The 23915-nt window shown below is 41.2% G+C and overlaps 1 protein-coding gene across 1 annotated transcript; it reads right to left on the bottom strand.

Moving 5' to 3' along the window:
- Positions 1 to 19117: 19117 nt before the first annotated feature.
- Positions 19118 to 23261, bottom strand: LOC121951798 (leucine-rich repeat and immunoglobulin-like domain-containing nogo receptor-interacting protein 3). The gene is made up of 3 exons (XM_042498278.1): positions 22707 to 23261; positions 20107 to 20850; positions 19118 to 19902 (listed from the first exon to the last, which is right to left on the bottom strand). The coding sequence occupies exons 1-3, from the start codon at positions 23259 to 23261 to the stop codon at positions 19333 to 19335; spliced, it is 1869 nt and encodes a 622-aa protein (XP_042354212.1). The 3' UTR covers positions 19118 to 19332.
- Between the last annotated feature and the right edge of the window lie 654 nt (positions 23262 to 23915).

Genomic DNA, 23915 nt, shown 5'->3' with positions numbered 1-23915 from the left:
CCGCTAAACACACACCACCTCTGCATCACTGCAGCCGTGCGTGTGCATGTGCATAGTGTTCACATGCTGCTTGAGTGTAATTCCTCTGCAGTGAGTCGGCCTGCTCCACTTCAGAGTAACAGTGCCACCTGCTGCCCGTTTAGAGCATCTGACCCATAGACTGTATATAATATAAAATCTATCTTTATATACAGTCTGTGATCTGAACATGAAGCTGCAGCGCATGTCTCCAGCAGGCTTACAGCAACACAATGTAGTGTCATGGAAGCATATTTCTGCCGTGTCAGAAAAAATAAAATAAAAATCAAAATCTGTATTTTGGCAGAACAAGAAAAGTTTCTTGCTCTAGCAAGATATTTTCTTCAGCTGATCTCCAACACTGTTTCCTCATTTAAACATGAGATTTATATTATAACAAAATGTTAAATTGTCACCTTAAAAAGCGTTTTCTTGTTCGAACAAGAAAAAGTTCTTATTTGAACATGAAAATATCTTGTCAGAACAAGAAAATGTCTTAAAATAGCTAGAACACGAAAAGTTTCTTGTTAGAACTAGAAATGTTTCTTGTTCGAACATGAAAATATCTTTTTAAAACAAGAAATGTTTCTTGTTCAAGCAAGAAGAGTTTCCTGTTAAATCAAGAAACATTTCTTGTTAGAACAGGATACTGATTTTATTTGTTTCTGGCGTGGCAGCAATACGCTGCTGTACAGATGTGTAATAGGATGCCGATGCTCCATATAAGCAGAAGTGTAGCCCTGCAAACATCTAACAAACATGATTACCCACAAACCCTCTGATACACATTTGAATGTTCGTTTCTTCGTCTCGTTGTATGGCGACATGGCCGTAGCCGCTTGAGAGGTTATTTTCAGGTTACAAAAGGAGAACAATCAAACAGGGATGACACAACCCATGTTTTAAAAAAAGTGTCTTGCCCGAGTGTAGGGAGTGAGTGAGGGAGGGAGGGGGTTCTGCTCTGTTCTAGTGGCCAAACGCAGAGGTCAAATGTCACAATATAGGATCCTGAGTGCCAATGACGTTTGCCTCTTTATGATAATCAGAGAACAGGTGCCAGCCCGCTCCGTCGCCATGCGCCCCCCCCAGCCCGCTGTGTCTGGTCTGTGTCGTTACAACTGCAAGCACTACACGGGCGCCTATTCCATACCTCAGAAAAACATTGATGTGATCGAAATGAAACACAATGACTGTAAATAATTTAATTTCATCTCTCTTTCTCTCTGTCTTATCTATTCTCTATTTATCTGCTCTCTTGCTACTCCCCCTGTTGTGTCCTTCTTTCATTTCTCCCTCCTTAACTATTGATGCGGGTAATAATAGTACCATAGACACATGGTTTCTCTCTCGTGACTATTGTGCTATGTTGTGCTGAAACTATATGTAAAGAAGCACCTTGTCGACAAAATGTAAAAACTTAAAGATGAAAAAAAAGAAGAATCAACGTAGACTGATCCTATGCACAGACGGGAAGGAATACCACAAATGACAAACTGTGCATATTTGTGAATACGTGGTGGAAGGACCTCTTCAGTGATCTCTGAACTTTGAGCCCTTTGAACTGGATTGTCACTGCATCCCTCTGCTGATGGTGTTTTTTGGTTACCATGAGAACCGCATCATTTCTTTGTGTCTTTTTAAATTTCTTTTTGTGGGCAAAGCCACTTGTTGTGTAGCATCTTCTAGCGGGAGATAATCATATTAGAGAGGAGACGCAGACAGGAGGGCGCAGCAGGAGCATCAGAGGCCCATCATCAGACTGGAAGGAAATAATTAAGTGACATTCCTCCATAGTTTTTGGGTTCTGGGAGGGGAAACCTGTAGCTTTTCAGTGCAGATATTTGAAGCTCAGACCCAAAGAGTTAGCGACGGAAACAGTTGTGCGTGTGTGTGGCTACCTCACAGAATAGACTGGACTGTGACACAGCCATCAATACCAAAGATACTTCAAGCCTGCCGTGTTCACGCTGGACCAGGGACGTGCACACACATGCAAACACTACACACACATGAAAACACACACATGCAGACATGCTTCTAAGAGTCTGTTTACACCTGGTGTTAACATGCGCTTTGCTGATCCAAGCACAAGTGGACAGTGGAGATTCACACACTGCAGTGCTACGTTCAACTTCATACTCTCTGCTCTGGTGCTGCAGCTTCACTGTCACCATCACCGGGACACACATGCTCTCTCTCTCGCTCGCAGTCACTCTCTGCATCACTACTCGCACAATCAGGCACCAAAATCTGTGTTTTGTAGTCCGGTGCATACTGGTCGTATAGGAACTGGTGTCATAATGGCAGTGGGTTTCAGTACCCAACCCCAGTGGAGACACATCACCATTCACACCTGTGTCTATCATGTGTTTCCAGCTGATCACTTGTGTTCAGATTTACGTCATACACGCTAAGACGTGAAAGGGGCTCCACGCTTAGTTATTATGTTCACTCTCTTGCAATCTGCTCACTAGCATGCTCAGTAGCATGCTCTCTAGTCATGAATGAATTACTGAATGGGTCTACCAGGCACAGGGGCCCAAAATGTCGGGGGCCTCCCCTGGCTGTCGCTTGCAAAACATCACTCATATTAACACAAAATGACTACAAAGTGACGACCAAAAATGGCATAAAAAGACCAAGAAGAAATGCAAAGGAACTACAAAGGGACATAAGATGACTACAAAAGGGGCAAAACAACCACAATGACACAAAACGACCAAAAAAAAAGAGGAAATACCACACAAAGTGTGTTTCTTACGCCATGTAGGAGAGGTGGTGGGGCCTTTTGCATGTCTGTGCCCAGGGGCCCATTGTCTCAGAGTCTGCCCAAGTCAAGTCAAGTTGTGTCAAGTCATGTCAGATTTATTTATAGAGCACATTTAAAAATGACAAGTCGACCAAAGTGCTTCACAAGGTGATAAAATAAAACAAAGGCATGATCAAATAAAAACTGTCAAAAATAGGAGAAAGTAAGTCAAATTAATGAGAGCAAACGGTATCATGACAAAATCATAACACACAATTAGCTTTGCGCAAACAACAACCTAAAATAGAGGTCGGTCTGTATGTCGTGAGTCGTGTTAGCGAAGCGTTGCTGGAGATAGCACTGTGAGCAGAATTAAACACGTCGATTTCTACTGAGCAAAACAAAGGACGGTCATGCAACACCTCATTCAGTGTGTTCAGAAATGGGCAACTTAAAGAGTGTTGCTGTGCTGTCACCAAAAAAAACACCACATCTCGCATGGATGACAAAGTCATTGTCGGGAATGCATAAGGATGCATTAGCGTTTACACTACAAAAGATATGTGGTCAAATGTGTTCCCGAACACCTCAGCAAGTGCTTTTAGTGATTGGATCACAATGCGTCTTGGTGGTCATTCACAATTGTATTTAGCGCTGTCTACTTGGGGTCGGATCAGCGCAGATGCATATTAATGCCAGGTGTAAGTAGGGCCTGAGTGCACATACACACCGCCACAAAGCAGTCGTGCTGCATGACAAACACACGGAGGTGTTAGTCATGTGGGAAGAGTTGAGTGCCTTTTTCCTTCAACCAGGGGTCGGACTGCTCTGCACACACAAACATAAACACACACAGTGTTTGAAGTGAAGGGGGGCACACACTGGGTGAAGGGGGAGCAACACTGGAGGAGGTCCTCATCACATAAAAAGGAAAAAAACTTTTGTTTGAATTTAAAGAGCACTTTTTCACACAATGAGGGGAAAAAGATTGTTTACCACCACCGTTTTGTTTTATATGTTTTTACATGCTGGCGAGACAATGTTGTCTCGCCGAGTCCTCTCCATGATACGCGCATGCACACACACTCCCACCAGAGATATTTTTGTGTAATTTGTAATCCGAGTGTAGGTGTGTGTGTGTATCTGATTGTTTACAAAGCCCTCTGATCCCGCTCTCTCATTGGCTTGCATCTAAAACTTAAACTTTGTAACAACCAACCAGTGATCAGTCAGTACAGAAATGATGAGACCCTTTGACTCAAAGACACATGATGCCCCCCGCCCATCCAAACCCTCTTCGCTGGTCCCTCCGTCCAGGGTAGCATCACAACGAGGCAGGCATGTGTAGACAATTCATCTTGATATACCTCAAATCTTTATTGTAAAGGTTAACGTAGTGAAACAATAATGACAATGTTTAGCAATGAGAGTGACGTTAAAAGTCACAGCAAAATGATTGTTTTGTTTTTTATTTTATTTTATTTATCTAAAGGAGCGTGTGCAGTATAAGCTGTCTTATGGTTTGACATCTTTTTGAGTTGGTTAATTTATTATTTGTGGGTTTGCACATTGTCCTTTTTGGAGTTAAAGAAATGCTTCACCCTCCCAAAATGATTTGCATATCAATTACTAACCCAATGTTGAATATGAGAAGAAAATTTTTCTTTCATGCCTCCATGATGAATGAAGAATTCAACAATTGAGAAAATTCTGGATGAATTGAAGTCATATGAGTCCGTATTTCACAACAGCAGAACAATATCAAAACATCCGTATGTGAACCATCACACAACTGGTGCAGTATAAGTCTCAATTATCCAGTCATATGCTAAGTACTTCCCAAACTAATTGGGAATTTTCACTAAAATTCTCCAGTTTAAGGCCACGTTCAGATGAGAACGGCCCTGTTAAAAATGGGAAAGTCTGCCCTTTGCATAAAAAAAAAATCTGTGTTCATATGATAACACTGTGAGAACAATCTTCATGTACACGGATCTGCAAAAACCACAGAAAATACTGTAGTATGCATGCCAGGCCTGTAGTTAACACACACAGTAGATACACCATAGAAGAACAACATGCTCATGTGCAAAGCGCAGACATGACGTTATTGTTCTCACAGGATCTGCATATTGCCAGTTTAGTTCAGTGATGGTTGCATTTTCTAAAGATTACATTCTTGAACCTAATTTCAAAAGTTTGAGTTTTCAGGCATTCGAAACACGGTTGCGGTGTGAACAAAAGGCGAAACCACATCAAAGTTTATGTTTCATGCGAAAACGTTTCGTGCAAGAAGCGTACCTGTGCTGTTTATGTGAAGGTGTTTTGCAGTTGTTAAATGAGACTCCTATGACTTTTCATTCATAAAGAATTTTCTATATTTTTCCCTCACATTCGCCCTCCTAACTTGTCAAATAACTATACTTGGCAGTGGCTATATATTTTGAGAAATATTACGTACTAGATACCCCTGCTGCATCAGTTTTTGGCATTTAGGGAAAGCATGTCAATTTAAGTTTGTTAAATGCATTGCATATTTTAAAGATAAACTTCAGTTTTAAGCTATCAGTTTTAGAGCCTTTTTTAAAATAAAGATAGAATTTGGGTAAAAACAACTTTGACAAACTGTTTTTAGGTTTACTTCCTTAGGTTTAGGCAACAAAATAATGAGGTTTAGAAAATACATCATGGTTTGGCTTCAAAGGAGTACATTTGTTGACAAGTGAACATCACATGACATACAAATCACAAAATAGTACGCTACACACAACGTTGTTATTAAAATTAGCCAATTGACTTTTGGTTCACAGGTGACATGAACAGCAGTCTCCTAGGGCAAAGTCCTGCATTTGTTTGACCCATCCACTCTCATCTCCCCTATGTGGACTTTCCTGCTCTTGATACTATGGTGCCTCCAATACCTCACTAAAGGGGGCCTCTGTGCATCAGAGTCTGACGTCAAGGGCCACTGACCAATGTTTGTGAATGATGAGTTGGGAGTGACACTGGTTTGGTTTTTCGATTCTTTGTTCATTGTGGAAGCTTGCAAGAAAACGCAACATAACACAAGATGAGTACTTGATACACACATGGTCTTTTGGGGGGTGAAGTATTCCTTTAAGGGAAACACTGAGAGCATATATAGGATATAAATAAACAAGCAGGATAATACATAATAATAATATAATGATGATGATGATGTTGATGTAGCAGTAGGAAAGGAATAAATCAAAAGATTATAAGTATAAAGAAAGTCATAAATGAGAAAACTGGGTAAAGATCATGGTGAAAATTGACACATGAAGGAATATTAATTTCTGTTATGCAGCACTTTTTTTTGGCTTATTTGTGTTTCAAGATTGTCTCCTGTGTGTGTTAAAGTGATTCCCATATTAAAAAAAAGAGAACCAACCAAAGCACCTCTGTCATTAGGGTTGGGACGAGCGATTCTTTTATGCATGGATACTATATAAGTGTATATAAACTGCAGGATGAACTGTACCTCTACAGGTAGAGGAGAGGGGGAGAAACGGAAAAAACAACTGGCTTTTGGTTTCCAAGTACTTTATTTTTAGCTCTGTGTCTTTTATGTGCTGTTTGTATAAAATATGTGTATTTGAATGTGTATCAGCTTCATCACTGTGTGTCTTTCCTCCTGTTGTAACCTGTCCTTTTGTGCAGGAATAGTCTCCACGCCGTCATGTTTGTACCTGTATCTGACCTTTGTTTCATCACATCACAGAGGTGTGAGTGTGCGTTTGAGTTTCTCTCATTTCCTTCCTGTATTTCAGCTCATTCGTATTTAATCTAAAATTCGATCGGCCTGGGTGTTTGTCTGCGTCAGGAGAAGCATAAACAAACAGACAGCCAGGAAGCTGAAATACAGGTTTCTTCCAGTGCATCAAAATGGCGTCATTTGCTTTTTCCTCAGAGCTCTGGAAGCCCCAGTGTCGATGTTCTCTCCCTCTTCCCTTACCAATCAATCAATCAGAACCAAGTGTCTTTGTGATGGTAGAAGACAATCAATTTCAAATAGAGCAGAGACAAAAAAGAAGAAGGAGGGAGAGAGAAAGAGAGCGATGGAGGAGGGCAGAGAAAATGACTGGACAGTTGAAATGGGAGGAGAGGAGGAAGGATGGCTCTCAGAAAAAAACAGTGTGTGTGTTTATGTGCATGTGTGTGTGTGTGTGGTCACCTTTAACCTCTTCAGAGTGACCTTTACGGTGGGGGCCGAGGCACCCAGGACCCTCCCCCGGCTGTGATGGAGGAGGTGGTGGTGGTGTTGGGGGTCTGACTTGTTAAGTGGACATCTAATCGAAGATGTTGATCAAATGCCTGCACGCACACACACACACACACACACACACGGTCGTCACCCAGAGAGCCTTTCTTCTGAACTTCATCTCGCAGTAACACAGAGAGTCTGTCAGTCACGTTGGTCTGCCTTTAGCCTGTGGAGGGAGACTCAAGTAATAATTACTGGAACAAATAATACACCAAGTGAAAACCAGTACGGTTAAATTGTGTGTTTTGACTAAAACAAATAAAGAAACGAGCAATTGGCTTCAAAATGACTTCATTTTCTGTGTGATGGTTTCTTACCGTGAAGCCCTGTTGCCATCTGGTGGTGTGAAATGGGACTGTTCTTTTCCTTCTTATCACAGAAAGTCTGCAGCGTCAGGATCAGGATTTCAGAAACACTGGGGTCTCCTACATGCACCACACACCTCCTTCCTTTAGTCAGGCTGTTACAGGAAAACAAGTTTTCAGAGGCTTTAATCAGATTTCTGAAAGCTTGTTTCAAAGCCTTTTTCACACTTCCAGGAAATAAATTCGGTTGAGGAAATACTAAATCCTGAAGACTAAGTAGTAATTTCGTTGTCAAATATGAGTGGAATCTGCTCATAAAATACCTAGTGTTCTTAATTCTTAACTTAAAGGAGTGCTTCATCAATATCAATTATTCACCTTGTTATGTTTCGCTAAATTTGTGAAGAAAACTTTGTTTTTGTCACATGCCCCCACTGTGAACAAAGAATTGAAAAAAAGAAAGAAAAAAGGGGACTACTGAAACCATAATATTGAAAACACCGCTGCATAAACAGTCACATGCATTTACAAGCAGTGCACCTGTGCTGTTTATGCAGAAATATTCTGTATAGAAAGGTTTTGGCAGGTTTTCTTTTTTCAGGTATTTACTTCCGCAGGTTTCTAAAAACCTCCCAGAGAAAAGATGAGACATTACCTTGGTGTAAGGCCTTGTGCAGAGAATTTGTAAGACAAAAGTGTTTTGTTGACTTTTGTTTGTATATTTGGACATGCATAAATGTAGGCTAAATGATAAAACTAATAATGGGTGAATCCATTCAGTTTACTTTTACTCTCCCTTTGTTAAATGTCGCACTGTAGGGACAGAGCAAAGCCACTGATTGAGTTGTAACAACTGTGCTTTTCCTCCTATAGAGCTTTGTCCCAAATCCACAACACATACTTATTAACACTATTCACTAAACACTAAGCATCATACTGTTTTGGCTGTAAGTACCCAAAAATATCAATATATGATATCTTGTCATACTGACAGGAAATTAAATGACGTCAAACTGAAGTAAAGCCACTTCACAATGAGCCATTAAAGCGTTGTAATACTTACTTGTTTATATATGTTTTGGAGCTGTTTCACTACCCACAATGTATCTAAGCTGTGAACGTCTCCTCCATTTCCTTTGTGCTTTGCATTGAGGGAGAATGAACCAACAGCAGACTCAAAAATAGATGGTGTTCGGTATGCCTGCTGTCTGCTTTCAGATACCTTATTTTGTCACTTTTCTAGGTCTAGACACTACATACCCAAACTGAACCAGCATAGCTGGTGTGGAATTAGGTCATGACGTAAATGTCTGCTGTGGAAAAGCTCTGTGTTACTTATCATGGCAAAGCCTGTGTCAATTAAGACAAACGAGGTAGAGCCAGTTATGTGATTGGCTGTCCGTTCATTCAGTCTGAAGCAACAGCCAATCACATAAGTGACCGGCTGTTTCTTTCAATACACAAATACTATTTCTTTAAAGCAAGCATTATCAAACAAATCACTATTTAGAACAACGCTTTATTTAAATCAAAATTGGTGAAATTACATAAAAGACAGCCTAAAAATGTGTTTTGTTTAAAGAAATTAGATGAAATAATGTAATAATGAACCAAGTTTAAACAACAAAATTCCCAATTTCATGCCTCTGTTAAACTGGTTTTAAGGCCACTTGGGGACAACTAAAAACCTGATATATAATTACCTCTTAAGGAGGTATGGAAAACATGTTATCAAACAGCTACTCATTCTGTAGTTATGGAGCAACATTATCATTCATTTGTAGCTGTGTTTAAGTCCACCTGGTGAATATAAACTAAATATTTTGTCTCTTTCAGCTCCATTTTTGGTCTCCATCAACTCCAAATTGATTAGAGCAGCTTTAAATATTGTGTGCATTCATTTTTATAATTATGCATTTAATATTGAACACTTTGAGTCTCATACTTGCACCAAACATTAATACCTGATCTCACTGATGGTCTTGTAGCTCACTGGTTTCCACCTTGTGGTTCCCAACCCCCATTAGGGGTCCCCAAAGTAAACAATGACTAAGCCTCAAAGAGAAGAAAATGCTAAATTTCTTGATAAAAAAGAGCAATAAGTATATATTATTGTAAAACAAACCAAAACAAAATAAATCACAATACAAAGACAATCATGAGAAAAAAAATCTTCAAAATATTAGAAAACTCTGATCTCTTATGCAATATTCTCAGGAACTGATCTAATTAAGAATTCATCTAAACCACTTGTTTTAAACAAACTTCCTATAATTATTGCATTTGTTATTTTGGTTAATTGTACAGTTTATCAGTTGTGCTGTACTGTTATTTTGTTTTGCACTAAATATATTATGATATATCCACAAAATATGTCACTTAGCCGGGGCTCGTCAGCATACTAAGTGACAGAAAATAGTTGGAAACCAAAGTTGTGGCTGAACAGGAGCAAAATCCAGAAAACATCCAGAGTGTTATCAACAATATACTAATGCTCATGGTTTGTAAAAGACATGTCTGACAGTCATATTGGCTATGTTGTAGCTTTTGTGTGTGTTTTACTGTTTTAAGGAGCAGGAGACACGAGCCGCTAACGAGAAGAGACACACAGGACACTTTTGACAGAGTCACATCATGCTTTTATGACGAAAAAGGAGCTCATTTACAAGACAGACAGTATATAAAACATACATTGAAATAAAAAAAGAACTTATATGTGTTTTATAGACAAGTACATTTTTGTCTCATCCTTCCCTTTGAGACCAAGCAGCCATGGGACTGAGCAAAACATGGGTGATCCCTGGAGAAAAGAAGCAGCAGTTAAACTCTATATTACTATACCTACACTATTTACAGTTCAACAGTCATTTTCCTCTGTCAGACATGGCAAGGAGGTCTACAGATTTGATGACATGATATGGCTAATAGATCTAATATGTACAGTTTTTGTTCTTCACATCCAAGGATCCACTCAACGCCGGTGCAAAATTTAAATAATTCAGGTACAGTCAGATGTTCTGGCAGCAAGAGAGGATGAGAGTCCAAATTTAGTGCTGACTGTATAACTATTATGAGACAGCATATGCCTCATTGATGGATTAGATGACATTATTCATTCTGACAAGCTAAACAACTTATCTTTATGTAAGCTCTGCATTTAATTGGAGCGCTCAGCACCCATTCCTAGGTTTCAGGAGTTGGTAACGACCATGTCAAGAGGAAACAAATGTGCATTAGCGCAAAAAATTAGTGTGATCGATGAAAAATGTTCTCAAATGTTTAACGAGGTCGGTGCCAAGTTGATAGAGAGACAGAGAAAGAATACAGAGAGAGACGAGAGAGAGAGAGAGAGAGAGGAGGGAGGAGGGAGTACGTTCAGCCCAGCCAAATTTGGGAAATAAACTAGATTTTCCATTAGAGGGCTCCAACAAATACAGAGCTATAACATAATGACAGCTTCCTCTGAAGAGAGGGAGACGTAAGAGAGCATTATATCGGCTCAGACCTGGGAGAGAAAAAATAGTCCAGATCTGGCACCATCTCGTTCTTAAAAGAGGAAAATCGTCTTAATGTGGAAACCTAGGAATGAGTGCCAACCAGGTCTGTAAAAGCTCTGTACGCCTCCTCCTGCTCCAGAGGGACTCTGTGAGAGTGGCAAGGTTCAAGATAGATCAATGAAAGTATGCCATTAATAATCCTATCCCCATACAGCATTGATCAGTCCCACCATCCTGCTTGGAATATCAATCGTTTTATCTACAGCTTACACATCCTCTGTGTGTGGATAGATATGTGTAAAAGTACAATCATCCCAAGTAAACAAATGATTCTTTTGTAAGATGCACGCTTCTTTAAATATTCATGAATGCAGGTGATTATTCGCCACTGGCTTTGATTTGTACCACATTAAAATCACTTTAAAGGGGACCTATTACGCTTTTTTTAGTATTTTGTGTCTTATATATAGTGTTACAATGTCGGATCGTCATAATAAACGCGGCCAAAGTTTCAAATAATGAAGTAAACATATTCAGAAGTAATCCACGTGAGCAAAAACCTCCAGTTTCCTCTAGTCTGGATAAGTATGACGCCATAATGTGCCTGATCTCTTTATATGGTTTCAGGCACTCTACTGCAAGTGTTTACATGATGTAAATATGAAGCTACATGCAAACGTCAGGGAAACGTGGAATGATGGTTTGACAATATTGTAAATTTCTCCTGTACTTCAGACCATATTCCTGCTGGAACATGTCTGGTTCAGATAATATGCCTCCATTAGTGATTTTCCACGGTCAAAAGTGCTGCTATTCTCTTTTACAGTCACAGCTGCGAGTATACTGTTAAATGTAGCCACATGCTAACATCAGAAAAAACATCTAATCTTCTCCCTGACTTTGGATCATATTCCTGCTGGAACATGTCGAGTTGTGTTTAAAAGCATTTTTTGATTATTTTTCACAGTGGAAAGTGCCGCTAATCTCCATTACAGTCATTCTGCTACATGTAGCCTACACTGCTAATATAATCAGAGCTTCATGCTAACATAAGGGGAGACGGTAGTCTTGGTTACTGATGTCTTCAACCTGAATATGTCTGGTTGTATTTAATAGCTTTTATTGGTAATTTTTTTCATTAAAACTTGGAGCTATTATTCATTACAGTCGTTTCCCCGCTGAAAGTACAATGCAAATGTGCATTTAGCTACGAACACGTTAAATCAGAACAACATGTTAACCTGATGGCCAATGTGGTAAATTTTGGAACTTGTCTGGTTATATTTCTAAGCTTTTATTTGTGATTTTTCTTGGTAGAAAAGTGCTGCTGTTCTAGGTTACAGTCATTCTTTGGCTACAAGTACGGCGCTAATGTACATTAAGCTACATGCTAATGTCCAGGACACATGAAGCCTTAGCTGGATTGTTAATTTTCTCCCTGATCACAGTAAAATGTGCCGCTTTTCTTACAGTCATTTATCGACTGCTATGACAATGCAGAGATGTCGAAATACAGTTTCAGGAAATGCTGACCAATCAGAGCAGACTGGGCTTTTTCGGAGAGGTGGCTTAATCAGACGTGCTAAATTAAGCTCTTTGGACAGAGGGTGAATACAGATGTTCCAGCACAGACAGTAGGAGGAAAATAAAGTGTTTTATGACCATTAAAGCATGTAAACATGTTCTAGTAGAAATCTTGAATAAAAAAATCTGAACCTGAAAATGAGCATAATAGATCCCCTTTAATGCTCCCACATGCTCTTTCAGTAAGTTTCAACCAGTCCCATGGCCAGTAACAATGGCACCCATAGCTCTCCGTACAAGCGTAGGTGAGAGTTTGGCAAGACCAATCACTGTGTACAAAAGGCATGCATAGATTAAACCTGCTAAGACCACAAGAAAGATTTTTGTTTTTCTCAATTGTGAGGAACGGAACGTTTCGCCAATAAGCTCTCAGTCAAATACAGAGAAAGAACGATGCTTCGACTTTTTAAAATGGTTTGTTATTATTTGACTGGCGGAGAGGGCGTCAGAAAGTATTTCTCTAATCTACAGACTGAATCCCAGCAAACCAGGTCAGAACTGCTTCTTTTGATCAGATGGAGACCTCTCCTCATAACTCCCTCACAAGGTGGCTGAGGGCAAACAAAGCCCCCAGACACCCACAGTCAAAAGGAGGTCACGCTATGGCTATAGGAAAAAAATCAGTAAAGCACTGACTTCAGAAGCTAACAGTCAATATGCTCTTTTTAGCGTTTCACTGTATGAGACCCAGAGCTGTTGCTTTATCTTCCCCACCACATAATAATACTGAGTGTCGGCAGTATGGTCCCATTTGTTGCTGTTTCTCACATTGACCACGTGGGGTCAGTATTGCCACATAGAAAGGGGGGCAGTCACAATAGTCTGGTCAAGGTTAAGATGAAGCAGTTATCTGTTCAAGGTGCTTTTAACAATCCTTCAGCAATGCTCCGCCACATTATACCTGAATGCCAGTTAACAACGACTGCTTTGCATTACCGTTGTCCTAATCAAGGAGCCATATGTAATAATTCTATCTATGAAAAAAGCTGAAATGACGACATGAATTCAGCCTTCAGCCGTTGCGTGAGACACTGCTCTGCGAGGTCTGTTATGGAAATGGGACTAATAAGGCAAGTAATCACCCAATCAGTCGAGCTCACTTCTCCGTCATCCCATTACTGCTCCTCTCAGCTCTGATAATTCAACTCAAGTCTAATCCAATCGAAACAGCAGCTGGAGGATCTGGGGTAGGAGATGGATTCATTTAGAGCTAATATGGAGTCAGAAATGACAGGAAACCACAGAAATGCACGTAAAAATGCAGTTCTTTTGGACAAATACTGAGAGAATAGCAAATAGGGCTGGTCTTAAAATTGAGTAATAGAATGAAAATAATTTTACAAAATAATAATAATAAAAATAATAAAGAATTATTTTGACTTGGCTGGTGATGCCGCGATGATTAGGGTTTGTCTTGTTTTGGTTTGCGTCTTTGAAGAGGTCCCCAGCGAGCAGCGAGAGGAATGGTTGGTGCTGCTGCTGCTGCTGCTGTTGTAAATGGGGCGTCTAGACTACAGTACATCAACCCCAGGCAAGGGCGAACCAGAGGAGGGAGCGGGGGGATCTCTCAGCCTACTTTCTCAAGTATCACGATAGAGAAGATGAATCAAGCTCCACTGGTATCTACAAACACAGAGAGGCTGTCAGCCAGACTGAGGCGATGGCTTGGCTGCAAAACTGTGTGTACTTGCACCGTAAAAAAAATGACAGAGCTGCTGAACAATTGTTTGGCAAAGTCTCTAACAATTAAAATGTTTTACATATTTCTAAAGCCTTTGATAATGGGTCTCTGGCAGTACACTGGAGCTGGAGGGGACAGGAAAGCATTCAAGGACTCGCGGGGCTTGAATAGACGCTTGTTTTTAACCCTGACCAACATGAAAGTGTTTTCAATGAATGAGCTGCTTCCTTGACAAAATGACTCAGTGAACCACAGCAGGCAGAAAGTGAGTGTAGGCTCATAGTCACGGTATTAAAACAACCCAACCACCCCTTTCTACATTTATATTTAAAGTGTGACAAGATATCATCAGAGAAAATACATACAGTACAGTCCATGGGTTTTCATAGCCAGAGAAAGATCCCAGAGCGGCACTGAGAAGAGCGGGGAAAGTTCCAGAAATGGTTTTTCAGGAATGAGAAGGGAGTGAAATGGGAACCAATGTTTTTGTTTTTTTGTTTTTTTTTTTTTAGGGAACCTGGGTCACCCCTTTCATCTTTTGTCTCCTCTGATCCAATCGTTGCTCCGTGTTCGATGGCATCACGGGGAGCAACAAATCATAACACGACAACACCGACCACACAGAACACGTGTCTACTACCACACAACCATAATCCAGCCTAATACTGTGAACAGGGACAACGAGGGACGGATATGTTAAGAAGACAGGAAGAGGGGAGGAGGATGGCAAAGAGGAGGAGAAGGAGAAGAAGATAATAAAACGAAAACACACCCTCGTCTACGCTTACGTTTGTGATTGATGTTTGCACAAGAACACCATCGACAATCACTACAGACATTCTCACTGTCTTCTAAAACCTAATTTCCACTGAGAAATACCGGGGAATGGAAACACAAAAGGGTCGGCTCAGGGAAAGGAGACGTCCGTGAAGGCAACGTCCTGATCTCAACACAGAAATGGCCGTTGACACTGTTAAAGGAAAAAAAAAAAAAAAAGAAAACCAGGCCAATTTGCTCATCTATTCTCATTCGGCCTCATGAATCTTTAACAGCTGTTGAGTTATTCATCCTGACACAGAAGCCGTGGTTTCATCATCCCTCACTGGGGACGGAAATGGAGTTTGCAGGATTTATTTTGCAAAAGTTTGGAGACTTTGAGGTTCTCTCTCACCTGGGGCAAATTATGTCCAAAGCATAAACTTGTCTTCATACAGTGTTGTAGTCAGGTGCTTTAGGCCAGTGGTTCCCAACTTTTTTTTTTTTTTTTTTTAACAATATGACCCCTAAAAATGCTGTGCTGTGCAGTCCTCCTCACATATTGCACACGACAATGAGTTTAACAGCACCTGCGCTTCCTCAGTAGGTTTATGTGTCCTGTATACATTTTTTTAATTACCAGCTAGTTTCAAAATGCCAAACAATATATTAATCTTTAAGGTCCAGTGTGTATGACTTAGGGGCGTCTGTTGGTGGAAATTATATATAGCATCCACAGCAATGTTTTCATTAGTTTATAATCACCTGGAAATAAGAGGCGTTGTGTTTTCGTTACCTTAGAATTCTCTTCTACAGAGTAAACCGTGTTTTTTCTGTAGACGTCGTGAACAGTAAACCACACACTGGCTCTAGATTTGGCCACATAGTTCTCCGACATGCAATCTGCAACTTTACCGCTAGATGTCACTAAATCCTTCACACTGGACCTTTAACTGTCCTGTAGACCTTTTAGTCCTTTTGTAAAAGTAGGTTCATTTTGTTAAATTTCAGCATACCTAGAAATGATTTTCAATATTTTGATTATCCAAAATATTTGATTATCCTAATGTCACATTATTAGCAGAATGTTTGTAACTTGAGCAGATGTGGGGTCCCAAAGTCAAAACTTTCAAGTCCTTAGTCAAGTCCCAAGTCCTAAACTTTGACTTTTGAGTCTTAGACAAGTCACAATGCTCCCTTCACTAAAAGTAATGCCATTTTAACTCCAGAGAAATTCTAAGATACATTTACAAAAATTCACGAGTGCTACAATTATATTTATTTGATTTAACAAGTTTGTTGGAAGTTGACGTGCCTCTGTCGGTGTCTACCACCACACAGTTTTTGTATATGAATGAAATTAACCTTGGTAAGAAAAATCTCTAACCAGTGATTGGTAATGTAACATAAGGTCTGTGGTTCTCTCCTTCTGCTTGATTTTCTGTTGGATTTGTTGAAACAAAGTCAATCATCTGGGGAATTACATGTCGACTTGCTGGGAATGATTCATGCTAACATTACTGAATTGGGAAATAAAGGGAAATTAATTGATTTGTGGCACACTTTTAAATAACATACTTAATCATCTCTGGACTTTGGGGAAGGTATCAAGTATTTTCAAGTCAAAAGTCTCAATTCCAAGTAAAGTAAAAAAGTCTTTGGTGTTAAAGTGCAATCATGTTTTTTTTGTTTTTTTCATTTTTAATTTTTATTTTGTAAAGTCGAGTCTATGATAATCAAATTTAGACCTTGAGTCTGACTAAAGTCTGAGTCATGTGATTCGAGTCCACACCTCTGAATCTATGGGATATAAAGTAAAAAGTTCCCAGTTTACATTAAAATTAGAAAGAATTTGGATCAGATATGTCGACCTCTTTTACTCTTACTGTGAATGGGTCGTATATTAACAAGCTGGCATTAGTTTTGTCGGCTGGTGTGGTTATCTATGCAATAGTAACACTTGGCAGTTACTGTAAGTAAATCCGAACAATTTTACAACTAATCTAATAATAAATAGTTTGTGTGGTCCAACCAATCTATTTTAGGGTTTTCGTGATGAGTAAAGCTGTAGTTAAACAAAAACACTTCTGACCAGGCTACTTTATAAAGAGCTGGTGCATCGACTCCAGAAGAAGTAAATCTATTCACTAAAAATGTATATAATTTCGTGTCGCTTACTTATGTTTTTTCCCTTTTTGTTTGTGTTTAGCCTCTCACAGCATCTTCAGTTTAACATGTGACACTAATTTTAAGAACCACTGCTCCGTTTCTTCATCAGAATATTTCTCTGCCTGGTTCCGGTTGATATGCACACTGAGATACAAAAGGCCACATGCACTGTCTAGTTTTTGGGGAACTTAATCAGGTGTTGAGAACAGGGCGGCCCCACACAGAGGACGGGGGAACTTTAAAACGGTAAACAGCCAAAAGGTCACGGAGAACAACAACAACTGAGGAAATTAAAATGGAGGACAAACAAGATTCAACAGAACACTTCAAATAAAGTTTTTTCTTGTTTTTTTTTGTTGTTTTTAAAACCACAGTACTACTCTCCACGACACTATGCACATGGCGTGGGTAGGGTTAACACGACTTCATTTACATTTTTAATCCTCGGTCTCCAGCCAGGGACCCCTCCCAAAGGAGGACCCAGTGGGGGTGTGTGGTGGTGGGGGGTTGGGGTGAGGACGGGGGGATGCACTGGGCTAGGGGGGCAGAGACATTCGCACACCGACCGTCTCAGAGACAGAGGGAGAGCAGTCAGTCAATTTGTATATTTATTCATGTGCAACTGTGATTGTTGTTCCTATCAGTCCAAGTAACCTTGATGAGGATTTAACACGTGTGTGTACGTGTGTGTATGTGTGTACGTGTGTGTGTTATGGGGTGCAACTTTATGCAAGCCCAGCGACAGCAGATGGTCTTGTGATCATCACACCAGTTTGTAAGATGGCAGTAGCAGTAATTACTATTATTATATAGCTGAATCATGCACACGCTACTCTACAGTATAAAACAAAACAACCTACACATACTATGGCTTTGTTTCTTCACTCAAACATTTACACCACTTTTCTCTTAGAGAATGAATTTTGGCTTTATGGCTCTACGTACAGTATTGCTGGAATGTTATATTTTAACAGTATGTGTGGTTGCACTCACTCTGTAGGCTAGTTCTCTTTTCCTGAGAAAAGGTGTTATGCATGTGTCGCTATGTGTACAGGAATGTGTGTGTGTTTATGTAAAGACCTCGTGTCCTCTGTCTGCCTCTGAGTATGACCCAACTCTCCGGGCTGCTCCCCCCTGGCAGCTCTGGGAAGGTCAGGCGTTCACCAACACAGCAGAGGGGCGGGGACGGAGGGCGGAGGCCGGCAGGTCGACCCTCTCCTGTGGATGAAAGAGCATGAACAGGGCTTGTGATGTAGGGACCTCTTTCTTTTCCCCCTCACCTTCTACGCAGCGACTCTTCTGCGGCCACCAGCCCCAGCCCCCGTTGCTCTCTATTGTGTTGGTTGCTGTGGTTACTGTGGCTGCCCGCGTCCGGTGGGCTTGACTTCCTAACCAAACCCTCCGGGCCACGGGCAGCCACGCCAGCTCTTGGCCAGTGCGCTCGTCCCAAACTCACACAGCTAACATTGTCGCACAATCTCACAAAGAAGAAAAAGGCCAAATCTTTTGTTCGAATCCATTTGTTTCTCGTTGGGTGTTATTATCAGATCGCATTGTACAGCTTTGGATGTTGATGAAGAACCCTCCTCACTGTTCAGCCGTGGTCAGAATAGATAAAGGGGGCTGTTGTAGAAAAATGTATTCAAACTGTTTTTCAAAACAATGTGTTTTATTCAGTGGTTTGAACTTACAACTTAACTCTCAGCTGCATCTCTGCATGCATGACTCTTAACACGGCAGACTTTAGACGAGCATAGCTACAGATTCTTTAAACGGACGGTAGCCAGGTCTCCCTGCATCACATTTCTTTAAAGTTCCAGACTGCACAGAAGACAGTAAAGGGAAATTTAAATGAAATCTTTTTCATGACCTCATTAATGTAACAGAGAGACTGGGCTACCTCTTTCCCACAGGTCAGTAATCATGCCAATTTCCAAAACTTATCTATTATATTTCTTAACTCTTATTATTCTTATCAAGCATGAATGACAAATAGCTCTTTCAAATCTATTAATACTTTAGTTCATTCAAACATGTTTTTCACCACAAGTGAATAAAACCACTGTGAGGCCGAGAGATCAGGGTCGTTTTGATTTCATTCACAAACCAAATCGAGTCATGGCTCCCATTTTGATGTGGGTGCTCAATTTTGAATGGAGCCATAGACGGGAACTTATATTGTGCTTTCACGCTTCTTTGCGAGTCAGTGGCTGTGTGTGTTTGCGTGTGTCAAACACGTTTTTGGGACGTGCTCATGCCTCCCCCGAGGGACCCCTGGCTGCGTTGTTTCATATCATCTTCATGTTGAACTTCCTGGTCCCTCCCGAGGAGCCGCCGGTGGCGGGTTCGGATTTCCGGAAGGAGTACTCCACTGTGAAGTTGTTCTTGCGTTGGCCACGTCCCCGGCTCCACACGAACAACAGCAGGAAACAGAAGAGGACCACCCCCAGGAAGGTGATGCAACCCATTGCTGTGGAGACCAAGATGGTGGTCAGGTCCAAGGTGAACTTGAGGAAAACGCGTGTGCTGTTCAGATTTGTGTCGTTGAAGAACTCGCCACTGTACAGTGAGCGGTTGAGAAAGAAGGCTGAGGCGGCATCTAGCGGCTGGCCACGCACTGTGAGTGTGGCGAAGTAGGTGTCATTGCCTCCGGCATTACTGGCGATGCAGATGTATGTTCCGCTGTCAGTAAGCTGGGCATAGCGGATCTCCAGTGTGCCACTGGGGAGAACCGTAATACGCCCTGAACTCTTGGCTGTGATCCGTCTGCGCTGTGGGGAAATCCAGACAATAGCAGGCGCAGGTTCTCCTTCAGCTCGACACAAAAAACTCACCGGTTGGCCCTCACGAGCGATTACCTGTGGGAGGTGGAGGAAAGGAGTGCACGGACTAATAAGTGCAGGAGAGTCAGAAAAACAGAGCAGAGTGTATACAAACAAAATCAGGCAGAAAATACTTTTTGTGCTTGTAGAAGCAGAAACAGTAACTGCATCAATGAAACAATGGGTATTTATCAATATTTTACTATAAAAAAAAAACCTAAATGTAAACATCTTCATTACCTGCTGCAGCTTACGGTTGCGTATCTTAGGTTTCTGGCATGTAAAGTGGTCGAAGAGTGCAGAATCGGTGAAGGTGCTGAGACTGACCCCTTGCACCTCCACCGGCCCCGCACACACCGGCACTCTGCCGTCAAAGTTGAGGGTCTTGCGTCTTTGCAGGATCCACAACAGACGGCAGTCACACATCAGGGGGTTCCCATCCACTCTGAGGGTCTCCAGACTGTTGACAGAGTGGAAGGAGCCCTCTTCCAGAGTTTGCAGGTCGTTGGAGGAAAAGTTGAGGACCCGGATCTGTCGAAGGCCTCCAAGGGCATGGAGCTCCACTGTCATCAACCCTGTGCTTACCATGATGAGCTCCTTCAGCCTGAGCAGGTCCTTGAAGGCCCAGGGCTCTAGTGTGGTGATGGGGTTGTAGGACAGGTTGAGGTGGGTGAGGTGCACCAGGTTCTTGAAGGAGGCAGAGGGGACGGAGGTGATGTTGGTGTTGGTGATGGAGAGCCAGTGGAGGTCCAGGCCCTGGAAACTAAGAGGGGAGATGTACTCCAGGTACGGCCAGTGATCGATGTCAAGGCCCCGAAGGTTGGAGAGCTTGCGGAAGTTCTGGTCCTCCAGGGCAATGATGCTAAGGTGACGGAGGCGAAGGGTGACCAGGCTGCGGAGGTACGACAGTGTCTGGCCGGAGATGGATGTCAGGTTGCAGCGCTCTATTGTGAGATCCTCCAGCCCCAGCAGCCCTGAGAATGCCTGGAAATCAGGAAGATAACAGGCTTTAAAATCTGAAAGGAGAATTATTTTGCATATATTTGTGATGGATAGCAGTGAATGATCAATTTTGACATTAAAAAAACAGATAATATTTCCAACACAGTTTGAATATAACACGCAGCATTGTCTTCCCAACTTCCTTTCCTACCTGTCATCCACATTTTTTTTCTTTCTGATTTACATCTCTGTTTTTGAGCTGAAGTGTGTGTTTTTTTGTAATTTATTCTAATTATTATAATCTAATTTCTTGAATTTCGAAAGATTTATGTTAAATGATCTATGGACCACATGGATGCAGAGGAGACAACATAAAACTGTGTATGATTGTGTTTCTGAAACTGAAATAAAAACTGACTTAAAAACAGACAAACTGAAAGATTCATTGTAATGACATGAGCAAATACTTGTTAAAAAATAAACATATATATGTGTGTCTATTGCTAAAGCTATAGTTTTATTTACTTTCTTTTGTTAAAGTAATAGTTCAAAGTTTAAAGGGACAGTTCACCCTAAAATCAAACCTACTTATTTTTCCTCTTACCTGTAGTGCCATCTCTTAACCTAGATTGTTTTGGTGTGAGCTGCAGTGTTGGAGATATTGGCTGTAGAGATGTCTGCCTTTTCTCCAATAAAATGAAACTAGATGGCACTCGGCTTGTGCTGCTCAAAGTGCCAAAACAATACATTTTAAAAATTGAACTGTCTCTTTAAATATACAACTAAAGCCAGGAGTTGGTTAGTTAGTTTCGCATATAAGATACGAAATAAGGGGAAACAGCTAGCCTGGTTGCCAGGATCCAGGCCTTGGAATCTGCTTGATGTTATGACATGAAACAGCAGTTTCTATGTTAAAATTTAAATGACCAATGAGTGCCGCAGGGGGACTCGACATGGTCTGAGGCTGTGGTCAAACACTATCAAGCGGTGCACCAAAACCAGTAATGAGCACATAAACAATGATAGGCACTAGAGACATGACAGACGCTGCTATCAAAGCTGTTCTCAGTTGACATTTCTTTTCAATATTGCACGATATCACAGCTTTTTTTTTTTTTAAATTTAAAAACATACTTTTTTAACTCTTAAAACCCTGACAAAACAGTTATGTTGTCATGGCTATGTATCAGTGTGGACTTAAAATGACTTTGAATGATTGGTTAGGGACAACTTATTCTCGCTCCGCCACGGAAATCAGTTAGAGTGGACACAACATAAGACTTAAGATGGAAATGGAGTTTAACAAGATAACAACTCTGTCTGAGGTCAGGTAATTAGCTTTGCGCTACCAAAAGCTACGAAAATCTGTCTACCATGAGTGCTGCTGTTGGCGTGAGGCTGCCAGGCAAACAGCAGAGACTCCAGAAAGTCACTGCACCCGAACAAGAAACAGACACTAGCCTCGCACACCAGCTTTCATAAAACCACAACGACATTTAGATAAATAGATTAAAAAAAATGTTTTCAGTCTTTGCTAAGCTAACTAGCTGCTGGCTGTACTTCATATATATAACTTCATATATCCATATACAGACATTAGAGAGATACGGATCCTCTTATCTAAGCCTTGGCAAGAAAACAAATGAGCCCATTTCACTAAATGTTGAACTACATATTTTTGAGCCAACGCAGGCATTGCACTGGCACTGAGGCTGACAAATAGCTGCTTGGCATTACTTCTTATTGAGAATGACAGAGTACATTTCACTACTATCACTATGAGAGTGTAACTGTCTTGGATCAGATTTACATCTTTTTTTCCTTTTTCTTATTTAAAAAAATAATTTTCTTCCATCCAGTTCTCAGTGAACATACAGACCAGATGTTGGAGAGTTTACCTTGTGGGAGATATAAACCAGGTCGTTGTCTCCCACCTCCAAATGTTTCAGACTCCTCAGGTCCTGAAAGGTGTAGTCGAGTAAAATCACCATCTTGTTCTCGCTCAGGTCGAGGCTGGTCAGATTTCCCAGCTTAGCAAAAGCCCCCATGGGCACTAACTTCAGCTGGTTTCCTCTTAACTTCAGCACTTTAAGACTCTGGAGGGTGGCGAAGGCATTGGGCTCTAAAGTGGCGATGAGATTCTCACTGAGGTCCACTTCCTCCAGCCGCGGGTAAGGCGCCAGGTCACCTGACTGCACCCAACGGAGCCGGTTCTTGCTGAGGTCCAGAAGTTGTGTCTCTGTGGGGATGCCCTCTGGGATGTTGGTGAGCCGCCGCCGCTGACACGACACTGACCTCAGCTGAGCCGAGCACTCGCACCGTGGCGGGCAGGCCTGGCTACTTCCTGGCAGCGTCAAGGTTATTATGGCAACCAGAGAAGCAGCCAGGACCCACTGCCACACCCTCGGCCATGGCACTAAGGCACGCCCACCAGGGCCAGGAGAGCCAATCATGGCCCTGGTCCTCTGACTCCTCGCCTTTCGCAGGCAGGGTCAGTGCACCATACACCTGCAAGACGAGACAGAGGGAAGAGAGGAACAGGACAGAGGACAGAGGAGAGGGAGGAGAAATAAAAAAAAAAAAATAAAAATCAGTGATGTAAAGTAAAAGAGTACATTTACTCAAGTACTGTACTTAAGTGATATTTTGAGGTACTTGTACTTCATGTGAGTATTTACATTTTCTACTTCTTTATACTTTTACTTCACACTGTCTCAGCTAGAAATATTGTACGTTTTACTTTATAACCTTTATTTGAGTTAGTTTCCAGATTCAAATTAATAATACAAAATAAAATCAACCAATGAATTTTAATGCAGGGTTTCCCAAACATTAATTTTAACCAGCCATGATGACAACATCTGCCGCCACGTTTTGATTTTCTATTTTGGAGCTGGACTGTTCATTAGGAGCGCTGTTAGAATATATATACTGTTTATTTTTTGCACAACACTCTTGGAGAGCAGAGCTCACTCTGGGCACAGACGGAACAGCAGAGCAGCACGTACAGTGAAAGAAAATTGAAACATTCATCAAACGACCTGATTAGTTTTGATCAGATCGACAGATCAATTATCCACCCTGTGATTCAAACTCCACAAACTGCT

Source organism: Plectropomus leopardus, chromosome 12 (assembly GCF_008729295.1).
Source record: "Plectropomus leopardus isolate mb chromosome 12, YSFRI_Pleo_2.0, whole genome shotgun sequence".
Classification (NCBI taxonomy): Eukaryota; Metazoa; Chordata; class Actinopteri; order Perciformes; family Serranidae; genus Plectropomus; species Plectropomus leopardus.
Note: the sequence above shows the minus strand (reverse complement) of the source record. Positions and strands in the feature narration are given on the sequence as shown.

Excerpts from the sequence above, each read along its gene's own strand:
- LOC121951798 (XM_042498278.1), bottom strand. The coding sequence starts at position 23,261 with ATGATTGGCTCTCCTGGCCCTGGTGGGCGTGCCTTAGTGCCATGGCCG. Across the intron at positions 20,851-22,706 it reads TGGTTTATATCTCCCACAAG|GCATTCTCAGGGCTGCTGGG; the intron begins GTAAACTCTCCA and ends CCTGATTTCCAG. Across the intron at positions 19,903-20,106 it reads GCAACCGTAAGCTGCAGCAG|GTAATCGCTCGTGAGGGCCA; the intron begins GTAATGAAGATG and ends CACCTCCCACAG.